General features: G+C 43.8%; 1 protein-coding gene across 6 annotated transcripts in view; it reads left to right on the top strand.

Moving 5' to 3' along the window:
- Window positions 1-24,215, top strand: part of trdn (triadin) — a 265,042-nt gene that overhangs the window by 149,988 nt on the left and 90,839 nt on the right. For all 6 annotated transcript variants that reach the window (XM_060916449.1, XM_060916445.1, XM_060916447.1 and 3 more), the window contains one exon: window positions 2,139-2,216. In XM_060916449.1, coding sequence (XP_060772432.1) covers window positions 2,139-2,216 — 78 coding nt within the window. The remainder of the gene's footprint in view (window positions 1-2,138; window positions 2,217-24,215) is intronic.

Here is a 24,215-nt window from a genome sequence, read left to right as displayed (position 1 = left end):
GTTTTGGCCTCTAGAGGCCGCTGTTATTTCCTTTTCGTGTCATATTTATTTTGGCCTCTAGAGGCCGCCACTGTTCCTGTGTTTTGTGTTTTTTTTTGTTAATTGCCTGTTAGTCCTAATTATCTTCACCTGTGTCCTTAATTAGTTTGTGTATTTATACCCCTGAGTTCAGTCCTCTTGTCACAGAGTCTTTGTGCTGTTATGTTTATCTCCAGTTTCCTCTGTACCGTGTTCTTTGTTTTGCACTTTGCTTTTCTGGTTTTTTGGCTTTTGTTTTGTACCTTTTGGATATTTTTATTTTAGTTATCTTCTGAGCTTTTGGATTTTCTTTTTTTTTTTTTTTTTCATCGGATTGTAAATATTGTACATAGTATAAATAAACTGTTGTTTGATACTTTTTCTACTTCCGCCTCACGCCTCTGCATTTGAGTTATCCCCCTGGTGGCCTAGTGGGGGTTTGCTGGATTATCACACCAACGAACCAGGTTCGAATCCCAGCAAATCCCTAACAAAATTAATCCATCAACGTGTATCATTCAATTTATTCCGGACCATTAAAGACGCCGCCTTCCGCGTAGAATCATGTCATCCTCGCTGCCATTTTGGAGAGGTCAAAGCGGAGAATAAAGATTAGCTGCGTTTAACTGTACCAACAGGTTTGACGTCCAAACGAGATCACATGGGATTACCTTTCACAGGTGAGACTGGAAAAATACTTTTCATTGTATTTGGTCATTATAATGTAATTTTACAAACAGATTTTCCTGACTTTGTGGCTAATATGAAGTCTCGCGCATAATAGTTTATGCGCATGCGTCCTTACTACTTCTATTGTTCTGGTGTCTCCGAAGGGACCGTCTTACAGCGCCCCTAGAGGTGTGGCATGTGTATTGCATTGTTTTCAGCAAGCGTTGTGTTGCCATATGGACCTGATATTTTACTGATTGTTGCCCATTTGGACGCGATATATTTTTAAATAACATCTCGTTGCCGTTGTCGTGTGGATGTAGCCTTAGTCATCCATCCATATAGCCATCCATCCATCCATCATCCCTCTCTCTATCCATCCATCCATTGATCCATCTATCCTTCCATCCATACATACATACATCATCCATCCATCCATCCATCCATCCATCCATGCATATATCCAGCCCTTCCTCCCTCCCTCCATTCATCCATCTACCCATCATTTGTCTGTCCATCCATCCACCCATCCAATCATACATCCCTCCATCTATCCATACATCCCTCCCTCCCTCCATCTATCCATACAATTATACATCTATCCATCCCTTCCTCCCTCCATCCCTCCATTGATCATCCATCCATCCATCCATCCATCCATCCATCCATCACTATCTATCCATTCCTCCATTCATCATCCCTCCCTCCCTCTGTCCATCCATCATCCCTTCCTCCTCCCTCCATTCATCCATCAATCTGTCCATCCATCCACCCACCCATCCAGCCAGCCATCAGATCCACATTACAACTCATCTCAGACAAACAGTGGTTAAAAAAACAAAAACAACAACAAAAAAAACCCTTTATTTCACATGAACCCTGATCAGAAAATACTGCACATTCAGATCATTTGACAAAAACTGAGCCTACACTATATTTTGTGTGATTGCTCCTGGCTTGGGTTATTTCACTGCTGATTTTTTTCCAGCCAAAGTGCTATATGCCAAATTTCCTACAATCTGCAGTACTCACCGTTCAATACAACTTTCATCAAAATATTTCTCTCATCAATTTTACTTCAGTTACCATAAACTGGCCCTTCTGTAATTTTGTGCTACCCAGAAAATTGCACCTATAAGTGTGTCTGTTACCAAATGCCATTCTGGCTAGAGGAGGCTTAAAACATAATGATGCAGACTCTGCTCAGGCTTTTTTTCATTCCTCTGGCAAGACATTATTTACATGATTTTTTGGGATGGGAGCTGAAATGAAGTACTTTTCAAAGGCTGATTTCAAAAGGATCTGCAGCCTTGAACAACATTTACTAAGGAGCACTTTGAACATTAAATCAACAGTTTTATTAAAATTAACAGTTTTATTAAAACTTGACATTAATCACAGAATCATTTATTTATTTATTTGCTTATTTACGTATTTATTTATTAAATCAGATGAGCCCAAAACAGAGGCAGGCGAGGAGAAAGAAGAAGTCGTCAAAACACTGGAAAAGGAAGAAGCTGAGAAAAAAGGTCAGTATTTGGTTTTGCAATATTATTAAAACTGCATTTTACTGTTTGTATAAATGCATGTAGTTGTATTAAATTTATTTACACTGATTGTCATGTGTTAGTAGTAGTTCGAGCTGTAATTCAAATCACAAGTTGATAGAAATGTGATGATTTTAATATGGTATTGTTTCTATTGTAACAGCTAATTCACATAGCAGACGCTCCATATGTATAAGACTAATAATAAGTCTTGATATTGTAAAATTTTCTGTAAGGAGATGTTTATTTAGGGTGGCATGGTAGTGTAGTAGTTAGCACTGTCACCTCACAGCAAGAAGGTCCGGGTTCAAGCCTAGCGGCCGACGAGGGCCGTTCTGTGTGGAGTTTGCATGTTCTCCCCGTGTCTGCATGGGTTTCCTCTGGGTGCTCCGGTTTCCCCCACAGTCCAAAGACATGCAGGTTAAGCTAATTGGTGGCTCTAAATTGACTGTAGGTGTGAATGGTTGTCTGTGTCTATGTGTCAGCCCTGCGATGACCTGGCGACTTGTCCAGGGTGTACCCCGCCTCGCCCATAGTTAGCTGGAATAGGCTCCAGCTTGCCTGTGACCCTGTAGGACAGGATAAGCAGCTACAGATAATGGATGGATGGATGGATGGATTGTTGTAGTTCACTCATTTTTAAATGTTTGTTTAACATTTACGGAACATCTCCAGTGTCAATGCTTTGTAACAGTCAGTTTTCCACCACAGGAAAGTCTTCAGACCAGAAGAAACTGTGCTTTTTTAAGTTTCTCATGCCCCTTTTCCACCAAAGCAGTTCCAGGGCTGGTTCGGGGCCAGTGCTTAGTTTGGAACCGGGTTTTCTGTTTCCACTGACAAAGAACTGGCTCTGGGGCCAGAAAAACCGGTTCCAGGCTAGCACCAGCTGTTTGCTGGGCCAGAGGAAAGAACCGCTTACGTCAGCAGGGGGGCGGAGTTGTTAAGACCAACAACAATAACAAGACCGCGAAAGATTGCCATTTTTAAGCGATGAGAAGCAGCAGCTGTACAAACGCAAAGTCATCCATTATTATTATTGTTGTTGTTGTTGTTGTTGTTGCTGCTGCTTCTTCCGTGTTGTTTTTGCTTCGATATTCGCACCAAGGTTTATGCAAACGTGGCGACGTAACTGACGTATACAGCGACGTAACTGACGTATACAGTGACGTAATGACATGGCTTCCCTTAGCACCGCGAGCTATGGAAAAGCAAACTGGTTCTCAGCTGGCTCGCAAGTTGAACGAGTTGTGAACCAGCACCAGCACTGGCCCCGAACCAGCCCTGGAACTGATTTGGTGGAAAAGGGGTATCAGTAGCATAAGCATCATTACATGTAAATATAAATGAATAAAAATATGACATCATCTATGAATATGTTGAAAGAATTGTGATTGCTGTGATATAAGAAAAACAGAACACTTCAGGACACTGTTATCGGAAAATAAGCAACTTCAGAGTGGTAACTGTAACTCCACTATAGCTCATGTCATTGATTATTTTCCTATAACAGCATGCTCTCGAGTGTTTTATTCCTTTCTTAATCACCATTAAGGCCACAAACAAATCAAAAAGGCACAGACTGGAAAGTAAATGAAGGAAAGATATTAAACTAGTGTTCTACTAAAACCTAATCCTTTATTTTGTAATGGTTTATTAATGAGATATCTAATTCATCAAATTAATTTCCTAATTTGACTCCAAATTAGTGCAATTAAGTTTGTGAATACAAGTCTGATAGACAGTACTGAGTCTGAATCTTGGTACTGACGAGCTCTTGAGCTCTTCGAGCGAGACCATTAACCCTTATCTGCTCAGCTCAGTTGTGAGTCACTTTGGATAAAATTATCTGCCAAGTGAGCAAATGTAAATACAAATAGTAATATAAATATATATTATTTGGACACAAGTGTTCTACTGGGAAATATGCCACTTGTATTTTTCATACAAACTACATCGGGGATATAGAGAACCAAAACCATGACATAAATCTCCATATGTCATTCGTGAGGAAATCGATGAATTGTTTTGATAAATTTGGGTACTTTTTGTTTGTGAATGCGTCTCTATAATAAAAAGAAACTCACATGTTGGCTTGAAGATATGAAGTTTATCTTCTCGTACTGAAAAACTCACATTTTTCATACGAAATACATCATGGACCTCAGTGACATATTTAAATAATATTGGCTGGTGTTGAGTGGCATATCAGATATATTACATTCAGCTAACATGATACTGAATGAATCAGAGACGAGACCACAAAAAAGCCAGCCTATATTATTATTATTATTATTATTATTATTATACATGTACACTGTCTTCATATCAGCATTCTTGAAGGCCAATGCGAGCTTACCCATGACTCGGTGCTGTAAGCACGGCAGTGCAGGTACCTTACAGCTGGTGTAGTGTTAGCGAATGCCTGTGCTAGCGAAGGCCAGTGCCAACGAAGTCAAGTCGAATATTATTATTATTACTATTTTCCCTATGTAATTTACTTAGTTACTTTTAAAATCAACATTGACCACGACACACAACGGAGCGACCTGGCAGCCAAAATTCTAGTCCTAGTTCATGCTGTTTGTTAATCTTGTTAATTGCTTGACCCTTGCCTGAATTTTGACTTTGATCCTGCATTGTATATTGGACTTGTTTGCTATTGTCAATAAAGCTTGCTATACCTGCACCTGTATCTGCCACCATGACAGTCAAAGTCTCAAAAATAACTGTGTCAGGTTCTATACAATTTGAGAAAAAAAAATCAGATAATTTCCTTATAAAACCAAAGGAGGTATTCCTGAGACTACAGATGCTTATTTTTGTAATCAGTTTTAAGTGTTTTCACACATTTTACTGTTTTTTTTTATCCCAAATTTATCTTATAAATCAGTAAGAGTCAGTCTATCTATCTATATGTCTATCTAGCCAGCTAGTTAGTTAGCTATGACAGATTTTTTTTTTTTGTAGAAAATGTTGACCTCTGCCAACTTTGTTGGAGGAGGTTATGTTTTTGCCTCCATTTGTTTGTCTGTTCCCAATGTAACTCAAAAAGTAGTGAATGGATTTTGATGAAATTTGGACAAAAGTTGTGCCTTTGGTCAAGGAACAATTGATTAGATTTTGATGCAAATTCAGATCTGTATTTGGATCCAGGAATTTTTTTTTTCCTTTTCCCAGTGTAACTCAAAAAGTAGTGAATGGATTTGGATGGAATTGATGGACAGCTTTAGTATTACCCTAAGTTCAAGTCATTTGATTTTGATATGTGGCTTGGTGGAGGTATGCACTCTACTGAGTGCCCTTCTATTTAATTATATATTTATTTACAAAGAAAACATTATGAGTTTAATGTAGATATCACACTTTAATCTCTGTGAGAAATTTACACAATGTCAGCTCTGTTTTCATTTTTATGAGGGAAAGAATTATTACAGTCAGTAGCTTATTGCTTTCCGCTGTTCTGAATATATTCATTTCCTCAGCTGTAATTAATCTATTCTTTGCAAATAAACCAAGCTTGTATAACACATATTTTTCTTTTGAATCATTTTCTAAACCTGTTCCAATTACAATTTCCAAAGTTCAAAAGAATCGGCAGCATTTATTAAAATAAAAGATTGTGTACAATTTTCCACTCAGACAGCTTGAAAAAAACCTTCTTAATTAAAAAAAATAGCATATCATAATCACTCCAAAAAGTATGTTGCAAACGTATTGACACCCCATTTACTTTACTGTATTCATTTTCATGTCACAGTGAGCGTTTTTTTTTTTAAACCAAATAACAAAAAAGTACTCTACCAAATGTTACTTGGAGAAAGCAAAAGTGAACATGCTGGTATAATAATGCAAATACAATATTCTGCCTCTAGGTTGAAAGATATCAAAATTAGTATTAGACATACAACAGTCAAATTAAATATACTAAACAGGAGCTACACATCAGATTATTATTATTACAAATGACTATGGATATGTAATTCTATTTCATATATATATATATATATATATATATATATATATATATATATATATATATATATACACACACACACACACACACACACACACACACACACACATTTTGAAGAATAATCAAATGACCCCATTCATCTCCTCTTATCTATTTTACAGTCATAAATCTTCCTCGTCGTAATGATCCAATCCCTTTTCTGATGGGATGGCATTCAATCACGAAGTGTCGCATTAGCTCTGACAAATTTAAGCAATCCAAAGCTTTAATAAAGCTGTCATATTTGTGTTGTGACTTACATCCACTTATTGAATGTGATTTTAGTTGTGTGATTTATGAGTGCAAAAATAGATCGCCTTGGCTTTTTCTGATACCTATGGTTTCAGAGTCATGAATTTAACTGTGATTTTATTATTATCAGCATGAGCCTGGTGAAGTATAAAAGTCATTTGGGCATTTTATCTGATATTACACTGCCTGGCCAAAAAAAAAGTCACCAATTGGATTTAAATAACCAAATCCATAAGAGCCTTTGGTTGGATAATTAATGCAGTGATTAATGTGTTTTAGCTGACATCAATTATTTTAACCCTAACTGATGCAGTGAGTAGCTTCTCATTTCTTAAACAAAACATGTCGTAAGACATATCCCGTGCTCATGTAAAAAGATGTTACTGTGTTTCAGAAGGTCAAATTATTGGCCTGCATCAAGCAAAAAAAAAAAAAAACCACAACTAAGAAGATTACTGAAATGACTGGAATTGGGTTAAGAACTGTCCAATACATTATTAAAACCTGGAACGATAGTGATGAACCGTCAACTTCGTGGAAGAAATGTGGTTGGAAAAATCCTGACTGACCAAGATCAGAGATCTTGGTCAGATGCTTGGTGAAGTTGAATCATTTAAAAAAAAAAAAAAGTAGAACTCACAGCTATGTTTAGTAGTGAAATTAAGACCATTTCCACACCCACAATGTGATGATAACTCATAGGATTGAGACTAAACAGCTGTGTGACCATCAGAAATCCACTTTGTGAGACTAATCAGGAGAAAAGGCTTCAGTTTGCTAGGGAGCATAAAGATTGGACTCTGGAGCAATTGAAAAAGGCCATGTGTTCTGATAGGTCCAGAGTGACCCTATTCCTGAGTCAGTGTTGTAGTCGAGTCACTAAACCTCGAGTCCAGTTTTGAGTCCCTAGTGTTCAAGTTTGAGTCAAGTCCAAGTCCTTAAAAGAAAATTTCAAGTTGAGTCCAAGTCGAGTCCACTATTAAATCAAGTTAAGTCCAAGTCATATCCAAATCGAGTCTACTATTGATCCGAGTTGAGTCTGAGTCCAGTCCGAGAACAAGACTCCAACCGCATCATTTGATGGTGGCTGTTGCTACCTTTATGTGAAACCGTCTCTGCTACTGTGTTGGACTAATGTTACTGCTTGACTGCTCCATTTTAGTTAATAGGCTACAGATAAAAAGCTTACCAAGCTCAGCAAGCCCCGCTACCAACAGGGCAAATAACATGAGAGAGGATTAACACTAGCTAGTTCATCGCTCAGCAAGCAAGCCCCACTATCAACAGAGCAATGAACATAGTGTGTCACTTACTTCCCTGGGTGGAGTCTTGCCAAATGATGATTGAAGTTTGAGGTTGTCCCTGTCATCTCCTTGATAGTTCTTCTACATATGGAACACATAGCAGTGTATTTTTTCCAACTGCATGAGAAGTCTGTATAAGCAAAGTGGACAATCCTAGGGGCATTCTCTCCAGGCATTTTAGTGCCATTAATGTTAGTTTGTTTCTGAACATGACATGAACAGGTGAATGTGCATTCTTTTGCACAAAATTAGTATGAAAATTAATGTGGATATAAATATCTTATGCCAAATTATTATGGCATGTTGCAAAAAATAAAGAAAAATCTGAGTCCTCATCTCATTGTGGGCGCTGTGTGAGACGGCTGCCTCTCCAGTAGCTCTGTAGTTTTTAGCTCTTTAAACCTCTTTTTTCCACCTTTTTTACTTTTCTGCTCTTCTTATGAAGACATAGTGTGTTTTACTATATAACATGGATATATTTAACTAACACGCAACCAGGAACCAGTTTTCTCACTTATTCGAGAGAGGAGCTGCTGGCCCTGAAAACAATGGGACGAGCCAGGATACGACACCCCATCCTGGCAGAGCTGAGGAGGAAACCCAGGGGCTGCAAGGCTGGAGTTAAGCTAAAGGCTAGGCTAGCGGACAACCGGCGGCGCTACAAACCATCCATTCCCTCCGTTATCATGGGGAATGTGAACTCACTGCTGAATAAAGTCGACGAGCTTTCCGCTCTGAACAACCAGCGGATTTAACGGGAAAGCAGCTTATTTATCTTTACGGAGACATGGCTAACACACCTTGTACCGGATGCTAATGTGGACCTGTGGGGATTCACTGCTGTGAGAGCTGACAGACACGAACACATGCAGGAAAAGCAAAGGTGGGGGACTCATCATTTATGTAAACAACCGCTGGTGTAACCCGGGACATATCTCCGTAAAGACAGTTTTATGTTGCCTGGACTTGGAACTGCTAGTCGTTAGCCTGCGGCCATATTATCTGCCGAGAGAGTTCAGTCACATGATCACCATCTGTGTTTACATCTCTCCGAGGGCGGACGCAGACGCTGCATGTGAGAGGATTCACTCTGTCACAGCAAGGCTGCAGACACAGCACCCTCAGGCATTTATCATTTCTGGGGACTTTAATCATGCTACTTTGGACTCTATTTTGGCTACTTTTTACCAGGCTGTGGATTGTCCAACAAGGAACAACAGGACAATTGACTTGCTGTATGCTAATGTGAGGGATGCATACAGAGTCAATCCAGAGCCAAGGCCAGGGAGCAGACGAACAGGCTAAACCGACTGTCTGCTAGCTGCACTGAGTCGTCACTCAGGGCCCACTACATCAAGACTGTGTCTGTTCCCCGAGCTCAACAAAAAGGTAGAAATTTTCAGAGAGTTTGTTCCAGTAACCTAATCAATATAAAATTAGATCAGACTGACTGTACAGCTGCTGCCAGCACCTTTGATCTAAAGGTGGGGCTATTAAATATTAGATCTCTTACATCTAAAGCGCTAATGGTTAATGAACTCATTACTGATCAGGAGTTTAATGTACTGTGTTTAACAGAAACATGGATTAAGCCAAATGAATATATAGCATTAAATGAAGCGAGTCCTCCTGGATACAGTTATATACACCAGCCTCGTCTAACTGGCAGAGGAGGAGGCGTCGCGGTTATTTATAACGATTATCTAGGTGTAACACACAAACCTGGTTATAAATTTAATACATTTGAAGTTCTTCATACTCATATAATGTATGTAGCCTCGAAAAATAAGTCTACCCAGTTAATTCCATTGCTTATTATTTACAGGCCCCCGGGGCCATATTCTGAGTTTCTTTCTGAATTTGCAGATTTTATCTCAGATCTGGTTATTTCCTTAGACAAAGCTTTAGTTGTCGGAGATTTTAATATTCACTTCGATAACCCAGAAGACCCTTTAAAAACAGCGTTTGTGTCCATCTTAGATTCAGTCGGGATTAAGCAGAATGTCATAGGACCGACCCATAATGGTGGTCACACCCTTGATCTAATACTAACATTCAGATTAAACGTAGACAATATAGTCATACTTCCACAGTCTGAAGTTATCTCAGATCATTGTCTCATCTCATTCAAAATATGTCTGAGTAATAATATATGTACCTCACCACGCTACTGTATTAAACGTACTTTCACGTCAACTACTGCACAGAGCTTTATAAATGATCTCCCAGAGCTGTCAACTTTGATTGGGTCACTGTCAGCCCCTGCAGAACTCGATCAGGCAACTGAATGCTTAGAGTCAACATTCCGCCATACTTTAGATAATGTAGCTCCTCTAAAAAGGAAAATGATCAGAGACAAAAAATTAGCACCCTGGTATAATGATGACACTCGCACATTAAAACAGACCACTCGAAAATTGGAACGTAAATGGCGTCAAACAAAATTGGTAGTGTTCAAATTAGCTTGGAAGGAGAGCTTCCTGAAGTATAGAAAAGCTCTTAGTGCTGCGAGATCAACATATTTCTCCTCCCTAATAGAAGATAACAAAAATAATCCTAGATTCCTATTTAATACTGTAGCAAAATTAACCAGGAATAAGTCCACTATCAACACATGCACACCTGCAGTATGTAGTAGCAACGACTTCATGAATTTTTTTAATGACAAAATTGAGAATATCCGACAAAAAATTCAAACTACTAATTTAAGGTTAGACAATGAAAGTGACCTTGTAGTTAACAATATAACTGTATCAGATCATCAGTTTGAATGTTTTACTCCCCTAAAAGAAACTGAATTACTTTCATTAATCTCTACATCAAAAGCCTCAACTTGCGTACTAGATCCCTTACCGACACATCTATTCAAACAGATAATGCCTGGAGTAATTGAACCGCTTCTAAAAATAATAAATTCTTCTCTTATGATTGGCTATGTACCCAAATCCTTTAAACTAGCAGTTATCAAACCCCTGATTAAAAAACCTGACCTTGATCCCTGTCAGCTGTCCAATTATCGGCCAATATCAAACCTCCCCTTTATCTCCAAGATCCTTGAAAAAGCTGTGGCACAGCAGTTATGCTCATATTTACATAGGAATAACATCCATGAAATGTATCAGTCAGGATTTAGACCTCATCATAGCACAGAGACAGCACTGGTTAAAGTAGTAAACGACCTACTGTTGGCGTCTGATCAGGGCTGTGTCTCGCTACTTGTGTTGCTTGACCTTAGTGCAGCATTTGATACCATTGATCATTCCATTCTTCTGGATAGACTAGAAAATGTTGTGGGAGTTAAGGGAATGGCCCTCTCCTGGCTCAGGTCTTATCTAACTGATCGTTATCAGTATGTTGATATAAATGGTGATATTTCTAGACGTACCGAGGTAAAGTTTGGTGTTCCACAAGGTTCTGTCTTGGGTCCACTGCTTTTTTCTCTATATATGTTACCTCTGGGCGATATTATTCGTAAACATTGTATTAGTTTCCACTGTTATGCTGATGACACACAGTTGTATGTTTCTGCAAAACCTGATGAGAGACACCAGCTTAATAAAATTGAGGAATGTGTTAAGGACATTAGACACTGGATGCTTATAAATTTCCTTCTGCTTAACTCTGACAAGACTGAAGTACTTGTGCTAGGACCACATACAGCTAGAAGTAAGTTTTCTGATTACACAGTAACTCTGGATGGCCTTTCTGTTTCTTCACGTGCAGCAGTAAAAGACCTCGGAGTGATTATTGACCCCAGTCTTTCATTCGAAACTCACATTGATAACATCACCCGGATAGCTTTCTTTCATCTCAGAAATATTGCAAAGATAAGAAATTTAATGTCATTGCATGATGCAGAAAAACTAGTCCATGCTTTCGTTACCTCCAGGTTGGATTATTGTAATGCCTTACTGTCTGGATGTTCCAATAAGTGCATAAACAAGCTCCAGTTAGTTCAAAATGCCGCAGCAAGAGTCCTTACTAGAACTAGAAAATATGACCACATCACGCCTGTCTTATCCACACTGCATTGGCTCCCAATCAAATTTCATATTGATTATAAAATACTACTATTGACCTTTAAAGCACTAAATGGTCTCGCACCACAGTACCTGAGTGAACTTCTGCTCCTCTATGACCCGCCACGCCTACTTAGATCAAAAGGTGCAGGCTATCTGCTGGTACCTCGTATAGTGAAGGCTACATCAGGGGGCAGAGCCTTTTCTTACAAAGCCCCACAGTTATGGAACAGCCTTCCAAGTAATGTTCGGGAATCAGACACAGTCTCAGCATTTAAGTCTAGGCTGAAAACATATCTGTTTAGTCAAGCCTTTTGTTAATGGTGTTTATGAGGTAAAGGAGTAGATCTGGAGGGTCCTCAGACATAGTGTTTTGGTAAACTGGGATGTATGGATGCTGTCAGTCCCCACTCGCTTGCTCACTCGAGTTTGTTGACGGTGTAGTGGCTGGCTGCTTTATGTCCCGGGGCTCCCTCATGCCTGTGTTACCTTCTGGCTCTCTCCTTTTAGTTATGCTGTCATAGTTAGTTGCCGGAGTCCCTGCTTGTACTCAGTGCAATATGTATACTGTTCCTACTTATTCAGGTGACATTGGGCATACCTAACCACCTGTGTTTTCTTTCTCTCCCCCCCACCCCAAATCTGTCCCTCTGAGTTACATGGAGTCAACAGGAAATCTTTTGGTGGAGACGGTGGGGACCTCGACTGGCTATCGTAGCCTGCAGGGAATCGGCCGTCAGACATTCTGTCGCATGTCCCAGACCCGGTGAAATGTAACTGAATTGTCTTGGCCAGGCCTAAGGGTCCCATCTGCATCTCATCATTGCTGAGGAGTGTGCTCCCATCACCCAATCAAGCATCCAGCCAGAGCAGGTCATGATATATTTTTTACCATATTAACATGCCATTGTGTGTTATGCCTGATGTAAAGACTCTCGTCTCTGCGAGCCTACCACACAGATTTAATACTTGTCATTTTTAGGGCATACCTAACAACGTGTTTTCTTTCTCTCTCTCTCTTCCCCCCCCCCCCATCTGTCCCTCTGAGTTACATGTTGATCCTGGGATTGAGATGCTGGCCTCTTCTGCCCCTCGGACCTGCTTGATCCATCCTGGTGCCCTGTGTCTGGTCGGAGTTTTATCGCACCACTCCTGTGAAGGACGGCCCCATGAGGACAGTTGAGGGTTATACCTGTTAAAACTGTTAATATTATAGTCAGGCTGTCTGTTGTTGCCCAAATGAGGATGGGTTCCCTTTTGAGTCTGGTTCCTCTCGAGGTTTCTTCCTCATGTCGTCTGAGGGAGTTTTTCCTTGCCACCGTCACCACAGGCTTGCTCATTGGGGATAGATTAGGGATAAAATTAGCTCATGTTTTAAGTCGTTCAAATTCTGTAAAGCTGCTTTGCGACAATGTTTATTGTTAAAAGCGCTGTACAAATAAACTTGATTTGATTTGAGAGTCACACCCTCCCCCCACTAGGGAAGTCTGACCACAACCTGGTTCTTCTACAGCCGAAGTACACCCCCCTGGTTCAAAGGCAGCCTGCAACAACTAGCTCCATCAGGAGGTGGTCCCCTGAAATGGAAGATGCCCTCAGGGACTGTTATGACATCACAGACTGGGATGTGCTGCTTAGCCCACACTGTGAGGACAGAGGGGCTGACACACTGTCTGATGGATTACCTTAACTTATGTGCAGACGTGGTCTCCCCCGCTAAGACTGTACGGTGTTACCCTAATAACAAGCCATGGGTAACACAGGAAGTCAAAGCTGTGCTCAACAGGAAGAAGGACGCCTTCAGGAGCAGGGATAGGGAGACAATGAAAGCAGCACAGCAGGAGGTAAAATGCTGTGTGAGGGAAGCTAAGGACAGCTACAGGAGAAAGGTGGAGCAGAAGCTGAAGGAGAACAGCATGAGGGAGGTCTGGGAAGGTGTGAAAACCATCACAGGGCACAATACAAAGACCAGAGTCATTGAGGGGACAGTGGAGAGGGCGAATAAGTTGAATGACTTTTTCAATCAGTTCAACCAGCCCACGTCCCCCACCCTCTCCCTCACTGCAGCCCCTCCTTCTTCCCTCAACACACCTCCCCCCAGTCATCACAGCAGCCCCCTCCTACCCCACCTCAACACAGACTCCTCCATGCATTACTGCAGACCAGGTCAGAGGTAAACTGAGGAAGCTTCACCCCAGGAAAGCAGCAGGCCCAGACAAGATGTGTCCCCTACTACTGAAGATCTGTGCTGCTGAATTGGGTGAACCACTCCAATGCATCTTCAACCTTAGCCTGCAGCTTGGGAGAGTGCCAACCCTCTGGAAGACATCATGTATCATTCCAGTTCCCAAAAAGTATCGGCCCAGCGAGCTGAACGACTTCCGACCGGTGGCACTCACTTCAGATCTGATGAAGACATTGGAGCGGCTCTTCCTCAGCCTCCTCAGACCCCAGGTACAACATGCCCAGGACTGTCTGCAGTTTGCGTACCGTGCAGGTGTCGGTGTGGAAGATGCCATCCTCTACCTGCTACACCAAGTCCACTCGCATCTAGATAAGGGAAATGGCACACTGAGGATCCTCTTCTTGGACTTCTCGAGTGCCTTCAACACCATCCCAGCCCCTATTGCTTCAGGACAACCTGAACAGGATGCGAGTGGACCCCTGCCTGGTCACCTGGATCTCCAGCTACCTCACTGACAGGCCGCAGTATGTCAGGCTGAAGGACATCACGTCTGACACTGTGATTAGCAGCAATGGAGCACCCCAGGGCACGGTGCTGGCCCCTCTTCTCTTCACCCTATACACCACGGACTTCTGCTACAACACGGAGCTGTGTCACATTCAGAAGTTTGCTGATGACACAGCCATCATTGGGTCTATCAGTGATGACAGAGAGGAGGAGTATAGGAGCCTGGTGAGGGACTTTGCTGTGTGGTGCAACAGGAACCATCTGCAGCTCAACAGCTCGAAGACCAAGGAGCTGATCATTGACTTTGGGAGGTCCAGACTAAGGTCATGACCAGTTCTGATTGAGGGAGTCGAGGTGGAGGCTGTGGATTCCTACAAGTACCTCGGGCTGTGGCTGGACAGCAAGCTGGACTGGACTTGCAACACCAAACACTTATACAGGAAGGGACAGAGCAGGCTATACTTCCTTAGGAGGCTGCGGTCCTTTAACATCTGCAGGAAACTCCTGTGGATGTTCTATCAGTCTGTGGTCGCCAGTGTCCTGTTTTACACCATGGTGTGCTGGGGGGGCAGCACATCCAAGAAGGACACGTCCTGGCTGGACAAACTGATCAGGCGGGCCGGCTCTGTGGTCGGCATGAAACTGGACTCTCTGGTGACGGTGGCAGAGAAGAGGTCTATGGACAAACTATTGAACATCATGGACGATCCCCATCATGGTGACCCCTCTGCACACCGTCATCAGCAACCAGAGGAGCCTGTTCAGTGACAGAATGCTCCTTCCCAAGTGCAGGACGAACAGACTTAAAAACTCCTTTGTCCCTCACGCTATCAGACTGTACAACTCCTCTCTGGGGGGGGGGGGGGGGGGGGGGAGAAGGGGTAACAGGAGGACAGAGGATGGGAAGGAGCAGTAGCCTAGCCTAACAATAAGCAATACCAGACAATGTGCAATATAATGTGCAATATCTCTCCTGCCACCGCCCCCCCTTCTCCCCACCTTTTTTCCCCTCCTTCCCCCCTCTCCCCCTTCCTCTCTTCCCCATATCTTATTCTTTTTATATTTGTATATGTAAATACTTAATTTATTTTAATTTATCTACAACCCCAATTCCAAAAAAGTTGGGACAAAGTCTCATCTCATCTCATTATCTCTAGCCGCTTTATCCTGCTCTACAGGGTCGCAGGCAAGCTGGAGCCTATCCCAGCTGACTACGGGCGAAAGGAGGGGTACACCCTGGACAAGTCGCCAGGTCATCACAGGGCTGACACATAGACACAGACAACCATTCACACCTACGGTTAATTTAGAGTCACCAGTTAACCTAACCTGCATGTCTTTGGACTGTGGGGGAAACCAGAGCACCTGGAGGAAACCCATGTGGACACGGGGAGAACATGCAAACTCCGCACAGAAAGGCCCTCGCCAGCCACGGGGTTTGAACCCGGACCTTCTTGCTGTGAGGCGACAGCGCTAACCACTACACCACCATGCCACCGTTGGCACAAAGTACAAATTGTAAATAAAAACGGAATGCAATAATTTACAAATCTCAAAAACTGATATTGTATTCACAATAGAACATAGACAACATACAGTTAGGTCAATAAATATTTGGACAGAGACAACATTTTTCTAATTTTGGTTCTGTACATTACCACAATGAATTTTGAACAAAACAATTCAGATGCAGTTGAAGTTCAGACTTTCAGCTCTAATTCAGTGGGTTGAACAAAATGATTGCATAAAAAATGTGAGGAACAAAAGCATTTTTTAAACACAATCCCTTCATTTCAGGGGCTCAAAAGTAATTGGACAAATTAAATAATTGTAAATAAAATGTTCATTTCTAATACTTGGTTGAAAACCCTTTGTTGGCAATGACTGCCTGAAGTCTTGAACTCATGGACATCACCAGACGCTGTGGTTCCTCCTTTTTAATGCTCTGCCAGGCCTTTACTGCAGCGGTTTTCAGTTGCTGTTTGTTTGTGGGCCTTTCTGTCTGAAGTTTAGTCTCTGTCTGAAGTTTAGTCAAGTGAAATGCATGCTCAATTGGGCTGAGATCAGGTGACTGACTTGGGCTTTAAAGAATATTCCACTTCTTTGCTTTAATAAACTTCTGGGTTGCTTTGGCTTTATGTTTTGGGTCATTGTCCATCTGTATTATGAAACACTGACCAGTCAGTTTGGCTGCATTTGGCTGGATATGAGCACACAGTATGTCTCTGAACACCTCAGAATTCATCCGGCTGCTTCTGTCCTGTGTCACATCATCAATAAACACTAGTGACCCAGTGCCACTGGCAGTCATGCATGCCCAAGCCATCACACTGCCTCCACCGTGTTTTACAGATGATGTGGTATGCTTTGGATCATGAGCTGTACCACGCCTTCACCATAGTTTTTTTCTTTCCATCATTTTGGTACAGGTTGATCTTGGTTTCATCTGTCCAAAGAATGTTCTTCCAGAACTGTGCTGGCTTTTTTAGAAGTTTTTTAGCAAAGTCCAATCTAGACTTTTTATTCTTGAGGCTTATAAGTGGTTTACACCGTGCAGTGAACCCTCTGTATTTACTTTCATACAGTCTTCTCTTTATGGTAGATTTGGATATTGATACGCCTACCTCCTGGAGAGTGTTGTTCACTTGGTTGGCTGTTGTGAAGGGGTTTCTCTTCACCATGGAAATTATTCTGCGATCATCCACCACTGTTGTCTTCTGTGGGCATCCAGGTTTTTTGCATTGATGAGTTCACCAGTGCTTTCTTTCTTTCTCAAGATGTACCAAACTGTAGATTTTGCCACTCCTAATATTGTAGCAATTTCTTCGATGGGTTATTTCTGTTTTCGCAGCTTAAGGATGGCTTGTTTCACCTGCATGGAGAGCTCCTATGACCGCATGTTTTCTTCACAGGAAAATCTTCCAAATGCAAGCACCACACCTCAAATCAACTCCAGGCCTTTAATCTGCTTAATTGAGAATGACATAACGAAGGAATTGCCCACACCAGCCCATGTAATAGCCTTGGAGTCAATTGTCCAATTACTTTTGGTCCCTTTAAAAACAGGGTGGCACATGTTAAAGAGCTGAAACTCCTAAACCCTTCATCCAGTTTTAATGTGGATACCCTCAAATGAAAGCTGACAGTCTGGACTTTATGTCCATGTCCATTATATAACTATAACTTGAATATGTTTCAGCAAACAGGTAAAAAAAAACAAAATTTGTGTCAGTGTCCAAATATATATGGACCTAACTGTATCAAATGTCGAAATTGAGACATTTTGAAATTTCATGCCAAATATTGGCTCATTTGAAATTTCATGACAGCAACACATCTCAAAAAAGTTGGGACAGGGGCAATAAGAGGCTGGAAAAGTTAAAGGTACAAAAAAGGAACAGCTGGAGGACCAAATTGCAACTCATTAGGTCAATTGGCAATAGATCATTAACATGACTGGGTATAAAAAGAGCATCTTGGAGTGGCAGCGGCTCTCAGAAGTAAAGATGGGAAGAGGATCACCAATCCCCCTAATTCTGCGCTGACAAATAGTGGAGCAATATCAGAAAGTAGTTCGACAGTGTAAAATTGCAAAGGGTTTGAACATATCATCATCTACAGTGCATAATACAGTGGCATGCAAAAGTTTGGGCACCCTTACTAAAAATGTCTGTTACTGTGAATAGTTAAGTGAGCAGAAGATGAACTGATCACCAAAAGGCATAAAGGTAAAGATGACACATATCTTTTCAGCGTTTTCTGCAAGATTTGTGTATTATTTTTGTTTTGTACAATTGGAGAGTGAAAAAAGAAAAGGAACACCATGCGAAAGTTTGGCCACCCCAATACATTTGAGTTCTCAGGTAACTTTTACCAAGGTTCCAGACCTTAATTAGCTTATTGAGCTGTGGCTTGTTCAAATTCTTTGTTAGGAAAGGTCAGATGATGCAGATTTCAAAGCTGTATGAATTCTCTGACTCCTCAAACTTGTCCCTAAAATCAACAGCCATGGGCTCCTCTAAGCAACCCCCTCACATTCTGAATAATAAAATAATTGATGCTCACAAAGCAGGAGAAGGCTACAAGAACATAGCAAAATGTTTTCAGGTAGCTGTTTCCTCAGATTGTAAATGTTATTAAGAAATGGCAGTTAACAGAAACAGTGGAGATCAAGGTAAGGTCTGAAAGATGAAGAAAACTTTCTGAAAGAACTGCTCATTGGATTGCTAGAAAGGCAAATAAAAAACTCTGTTTGACTGCAAAAGACCTTCAGAAAGATTTAGCAGACCCTGGAGTGGTGGTGCACTGTCCTACTATGCAGTGACACCTGAACAAATATGACCTTCATGGGAGAGTCATCAGAAGAAAACCTTTCCTGCATCCAAGCCACAAAATTCAGCGTCTGAAGTTTGCAAATGAACATCTAAATAAGCCTGATGCATTTTGGAAACAAGTCCTGTGGACTGGTGAAATCAAAATAGAACTTTTTGGCCACAGTGTGCAAAGGTATGTTTGGAGAAAAAAGGGTGCCAAATTCCAGGAAAAGAACACCTCTCCAACTCTGAAGCATGGGTGTGGATCGATCATGCTTTGGGGTTGTGTTGCAGCCAGTGGCACAGGGCACATTTCATTGGTCGAGGGAAGCATGAATTCGAATAAATACCAGCAAATTCTGGAAGCAAAACATCACACCATCTGTAAAAAAGTTGAAGTTAAAAAGAGGATGGGTCCTACAATAAGACGATGATCCAAAACACACCTCAAAATCTACAATGGAATACCTCAAGAGGCACAAGCTGAAGGTTTTGCCATGGCCCTCACAGTCCCCTGACCTAAACATCATTGAAAATCTGTGGATAGATCTCAAAAGAGCAGTGCATGCAAGACAGCCCAAGAAACTTGTAGAACTGGAAGCCTTTTGCAAGGATGAATGTATGAAAATCCGCCAAGTAAGAACTGAAAGATTATTAGCTGGCTACAAAAAGTGTTTACAAGCTGTGATACTTGCCAAAGGGGGTGTTACTAGGTACTAACCATGCAGGGTGCCCAAATTTTTGCTTCGGGCCCTTTTCCTTTTTTGTCATTTTGAAAATGTAAAAGATGAAAATAAAAAATTGTTTTTGCTTAAAATATAAAGGGAATGAGTCATCTTTAACTTTATGCCTTTTGGAGATCATTTCATCTTCAATTTGCTTAACTGTTCACAGTAACAACAATTTTGACAAGGGGTGTCCAAACTTTTGCATACCACTGTATCATCAAAAGATTCAGAGAATCTGGAAGAATCTCTGTGCATAAGGGTCAAGGCCGGAAAACCATACTGGGTGCCCGTGATCTTCAGGCCCTTAGATGGCACTGCATCACATACAGGCATGCTTCTGTACTGGAAATCACAAAATGGGCTTAGGAATATTTCCAGAGAACATTATCTGTGAACGGGGCGGCACAGTGGCGTAGTGGTTAGCGCTGTCGCCTCACAGCAAGAAGGTTCTGGGTTCGAGCCCCGTGGCCGGCGAGGGCCTTTCTGTGTGGAGTTTGCATGTTCTCCCCGTGTCCAGGTGGGTTTCCTCCGGGTGCTCCGGTTTCCCCCACAGTCCAAAGACATGCAGGTTAGGTTAACTGGTGACTCTAAATTGACCGTAGGTGTGAGTGTGAATGGTTGTCTGTGTCTATGTGTCAGCCCTGTGATGACCTGGCGACTTGTCCAGGGTGTACCCCGCCTTTTGCCCGTAGTCAGCTGGGATAGGCTCCAGCTTGCCTGCGACCCTGTAGAACAGGATAAAGCGGCTACAGATAATGAGATGAGATTATCTGTGAACACAGTTCACCATGCCATCCACCATTGCCAGCTAAAACTCTATAGTTCAAAGAAGAAGCTGTTAGGGTTTTGCTGGGATTCGAACCTGGTTCGTTGGTGTGATAATCCAGCAAACCCCCACTAGGCCACCAGGGGGATGACTCAAATGCAGAGGCGTGAGGCGGAAGTAGAAAAAGAATCAAAAGGTTTATTTAAACTATATACACTATATACAGGGCAAAACAAAAGACAAAAAAAAAAACCAAAGAGTATTATCCAAAAGAAAAGCAAAGTGCAAAAATTCAAAAGCTAAGAAGATCAAAAAACACAGTACAAAGGAAACTGGAGATAAACATAACAGCACAAAGACTCCGTGACAAGAGGACTGAACTCAGGGGTATAAATAGACAAACTAATTAAGGACACAGGTGAAGATAATTAGGCAATTAACACAAACACAAAACACAGGAACAGTGGCGGCCTCTAGAGGCCAAAATAAACACGACATGAAAAGGAAATAACAGCGGCCTCTAGAGGCCAAAACAGTCCTAGTCCTAACAGGACCCCCCCCTCTAGGAGCGTCTCCTGACGTTCCCAGGGCGATCCGGATGGGCCGAATGGAAGTCCCGGCATAGTTCTTTATCAAGGACATCCCGAGCAGGAACCCAGCAGCGCTCCTCAGGACCATAGCCCTCCCAGTCCACCAGATATTGCAACCCGCCGCGGACCCGGCGGGAGTCAAGCAGGCGATTCACAGTGAACACAGTCTGCCCCTGGAAGATGCGGGGGGGTGGGGGGTTCCTAGGGGCAGGGGCATACGTAGACGTCAGTACGGGCCGTAACAGGGAAACATGGAAAGTGGGGTTGATCCTCAGAGTCCGGGGCAACTGGAGCCGGTAGGAGACAGGGTTCACCCTGCGCACCACCTTGAAGGGGCCAATGTAGCGAGGAGCAAGCTTGCGGTTCTCCACCCGCAGTGGAAGGTCCTTAGTGGACAGCCAAACACGCTGCCCAGGGCGGAAAGCGTGTGCAGGTCTTCTATGGCGGTTGGCCTGAGTCTGGTTGGTTCTGGAGGTCTGTATGAGGGTCTTCCTGACCTTGCTCCAGGTCTTGCGACACCGTCTCACATATTGGTTGACCGAGGGCACCCCCGCGTCCTCCTCCTGGTCCGGGAACAGAGGTGGCTGGAACCCGAATTGGCACTGGAATGGCGACAGCTTGGTGGCCGATGACTGCAGGGTGTTGTGGGCATACTCCGCCCATGGCAGCCAGGTGCTCCACGATGTCGGGTTATCCATAGCCAGGCCTCGCAGGGTGGTTTCCAGGTCCTGGTTGAGCCTCTCCGTCTGACCATTGGACTGTGGGTGAAACCCAGAGGAGAGGCTGGCAGTGGCTCCGATGACCTTGCAGAACCCGTGCCACACTCGGGAGGAGAACTGGGGCCCTCGGTCTGAGACGATGTCCTGTGGAAGACCAAAGACTCGGAAGACATGATTAAACAAAAGTTTCGCAGTTTCAAGAGCAGAGGGGAGTTTGCACAGTGGTATGAAGCGGCAGGCCTTGGAGAATCTGTCAACTAAGACCAAAATGACCGTGTTACCTTGTGACTCAGGGAGACCCGTGATAAAGTCGACTGCCACGTGGGACCAGGGACGCCGGGGAATGGTCAGAGGATGCAGGAGACCCTGGGGACGCTGTCGTGGGTTCTTGGTTCTGGTGCAAACCTCACAGGACAGGACAAATGACCTTACTTCCTTCTCCATGTTAGGCCACCAGAAGCGTCTTTTCAGGAAGTCCAGGGTCCTCCGAGCTCCCGGGTGGGCGGTGAGAGGGGAAGAGTGACCCCACTGGAGAACCTTGGCCCGGGCTTGATGTGGGACGTACAAGAGGCCTGGTGGCCCCGTCCCAGGACCGGGGTCCTGGCGTTGGGCTCGTCGGACAGCCTCCTCAATACCCCAGCGAACAGGGGCCACAATCCGGGACACAGGGATAATAGGCCCGACTTCATTCTCCCTGTTAGTGGCAGAGAACAGTCTGGACAGTGCGTCAGGTTTGGTGTTCTTGGAGCCGGGGCGGTATGAGAGGGTGAAGTCAAACCGACTGAAAAACAGGGCCCACCTAGCCTGTCGAGGGTTCAGTCTCTTGGCTTGCTGGAGGTACTCCAGGTTCTTGTGGTCAGTCCAAACCAGGAATGGATGTTGTGCTCCCTCCAGCCAGTGCCTCCACTCCTCAAGGGCCAGTTTGACCGCTAGCAGTTCTCGATCCCCCACATCGTACCGGGACTCAGCAGGACTCAGGCGGTGGGAGAAGTAAGCGCAGGGGTGCAGCTTTCCTTCCGAACGTTGAGAGAGCACCGCGCCGACACCACTGTCCGAGGCGTCCACCTCCACGATGAATGGTTGGGAGGTGTCCGGGAGAACCAGAATGGGTGCCGTGCAGAAGCGGTCCTTGAGGTCTTTGAACGCCTTTTCTGCCTGAGGAGACCAGCCATAAGATCCACCTGTCCCTTTGGTGAGGTCTGACATGGGTGCTGCCACAGAACTGAAGTTCCTGATGAACTTGCGGTAGAAGTTAGCGAATCCTAAGAACCGCTGAACCTCCTTAACGGACTTGGGAGTAGGCCAATCCCGGACGGCCAGGGTCTTGGCAGGGTCCATTTGGAGTTGGCCTGTCCGTACAATAAATCCCAGAAAGGAGACCTTGGGAACATGAAATTCGCATTTCTGGGCCTTGGCGAACAGATTGTTCTGTAGCAGCCTCTGGAGAACCTGGCGGACATGGTGGCGGTGCTCCTGCACGGTCTTGGAAAAGATAAGGATGTCGTCGAGGTAGACAAAAACGTATAGGTTAATCATGTCCCTTAAGACGTCGTTGATTAGGGCCTGAAAAACAGCTGGTGCGTTGGTGAGTCCGAAGGGCATCACCTGGTATTCGTAGTGCCCAGACGGGGTGTTAAAGGCAGTCTTCCACTCGTCTCCCTGTCGGATACGGATGAGGTGGTATGCGTTCCGTAGGTCCAACTTGGTGAAGACGGTGGCGCCTTGGAGCAGGTCGAAAGCTGTGGACATCAGCGGAAGGGGATATCGGTTGCGCACAGTGATCTTATTCAGGCCCCTGTAATCAATACATGGTCGGAGCCCCCCATCCTTCTTGCCGACAAAGAAGAAGCCGGCTCCAGCAGGTGAAGTGGAGGGTCGAATAAACCCAGAGACCAGGGCATCTTTGAGGTATTCCTCCATGGCCTTGCGTTCTGGCTGAGAGAGTGAAAACAGTCTGCCACGAGGAGGGGTAGTCCCAGGGAGCAAGTCGATGGCACAGTCGTAGGCCCGGTGCGGAGGAAGAACGGCGGCCCTGCTCTTGCTGAATACCTCCTTGAGATCCCAGTACTCTGTGGGAACTTGAGATAACTCGGTGAGATCAGGGGGCTCGGCAGGAGACACAGGAGAGCTAGAGAGCAGACAAGAGGCATGGCATGCAGGGCCCCATTCCACAACCTGGCTTGTTACCCAGTCTATGCGAGGGTTGTGGCGAGTAAGCCAAGGAAGGCCTAGAATAACTGGGAACTCAGGTGAAGGAATCAGGTGCAGGGATATTTCTTCCTTGTGACCTTGAGACTGGAGGAAAACTGGAGAAGTAACTTGGGTGACTCTTCCATCACCTAACGCTTGGCCATCGAGGGCAGACACAGACAGTGGGACTTCAAGAGGTGCAGTCGGAATATTGATGCTTTGGGCGAAGTGAATATCCATAAAGTTCCCAGCCGCCCCTGAGTCTATCAAAGCTTGACAAGAGTGGACAGACTCACCCCAGGAGATGGAGACCGGGATGTAGATTCCTTGGCCAGGGAGTCCGGGAGAGAGGGTAGGCCCCGTCACAACCCTCCCTCGGCTGGACGGGGCGGTCCT

The sequence above is a fragment of the Neoarius graeffei genome, chromosome 3 (assembly GCF_027579695.1).
Source record: "Neoarius graeffei isolate fNeoGra1 chromosome 3, fNeoGra1.pri, whole genome shotgun sequence".
Taxonomy (NCBI): Eukaryota; Metazoa; Chordata; class Actinopteri; order Siluriformes; family Ariidae; genus Neoarius; species Neoarius graeffei.
The sequence above is the reverse complement of the archived record's forward strand: the minus strand, read 5'-3'. Positions and strand labels throughout refer to the sequence as shown.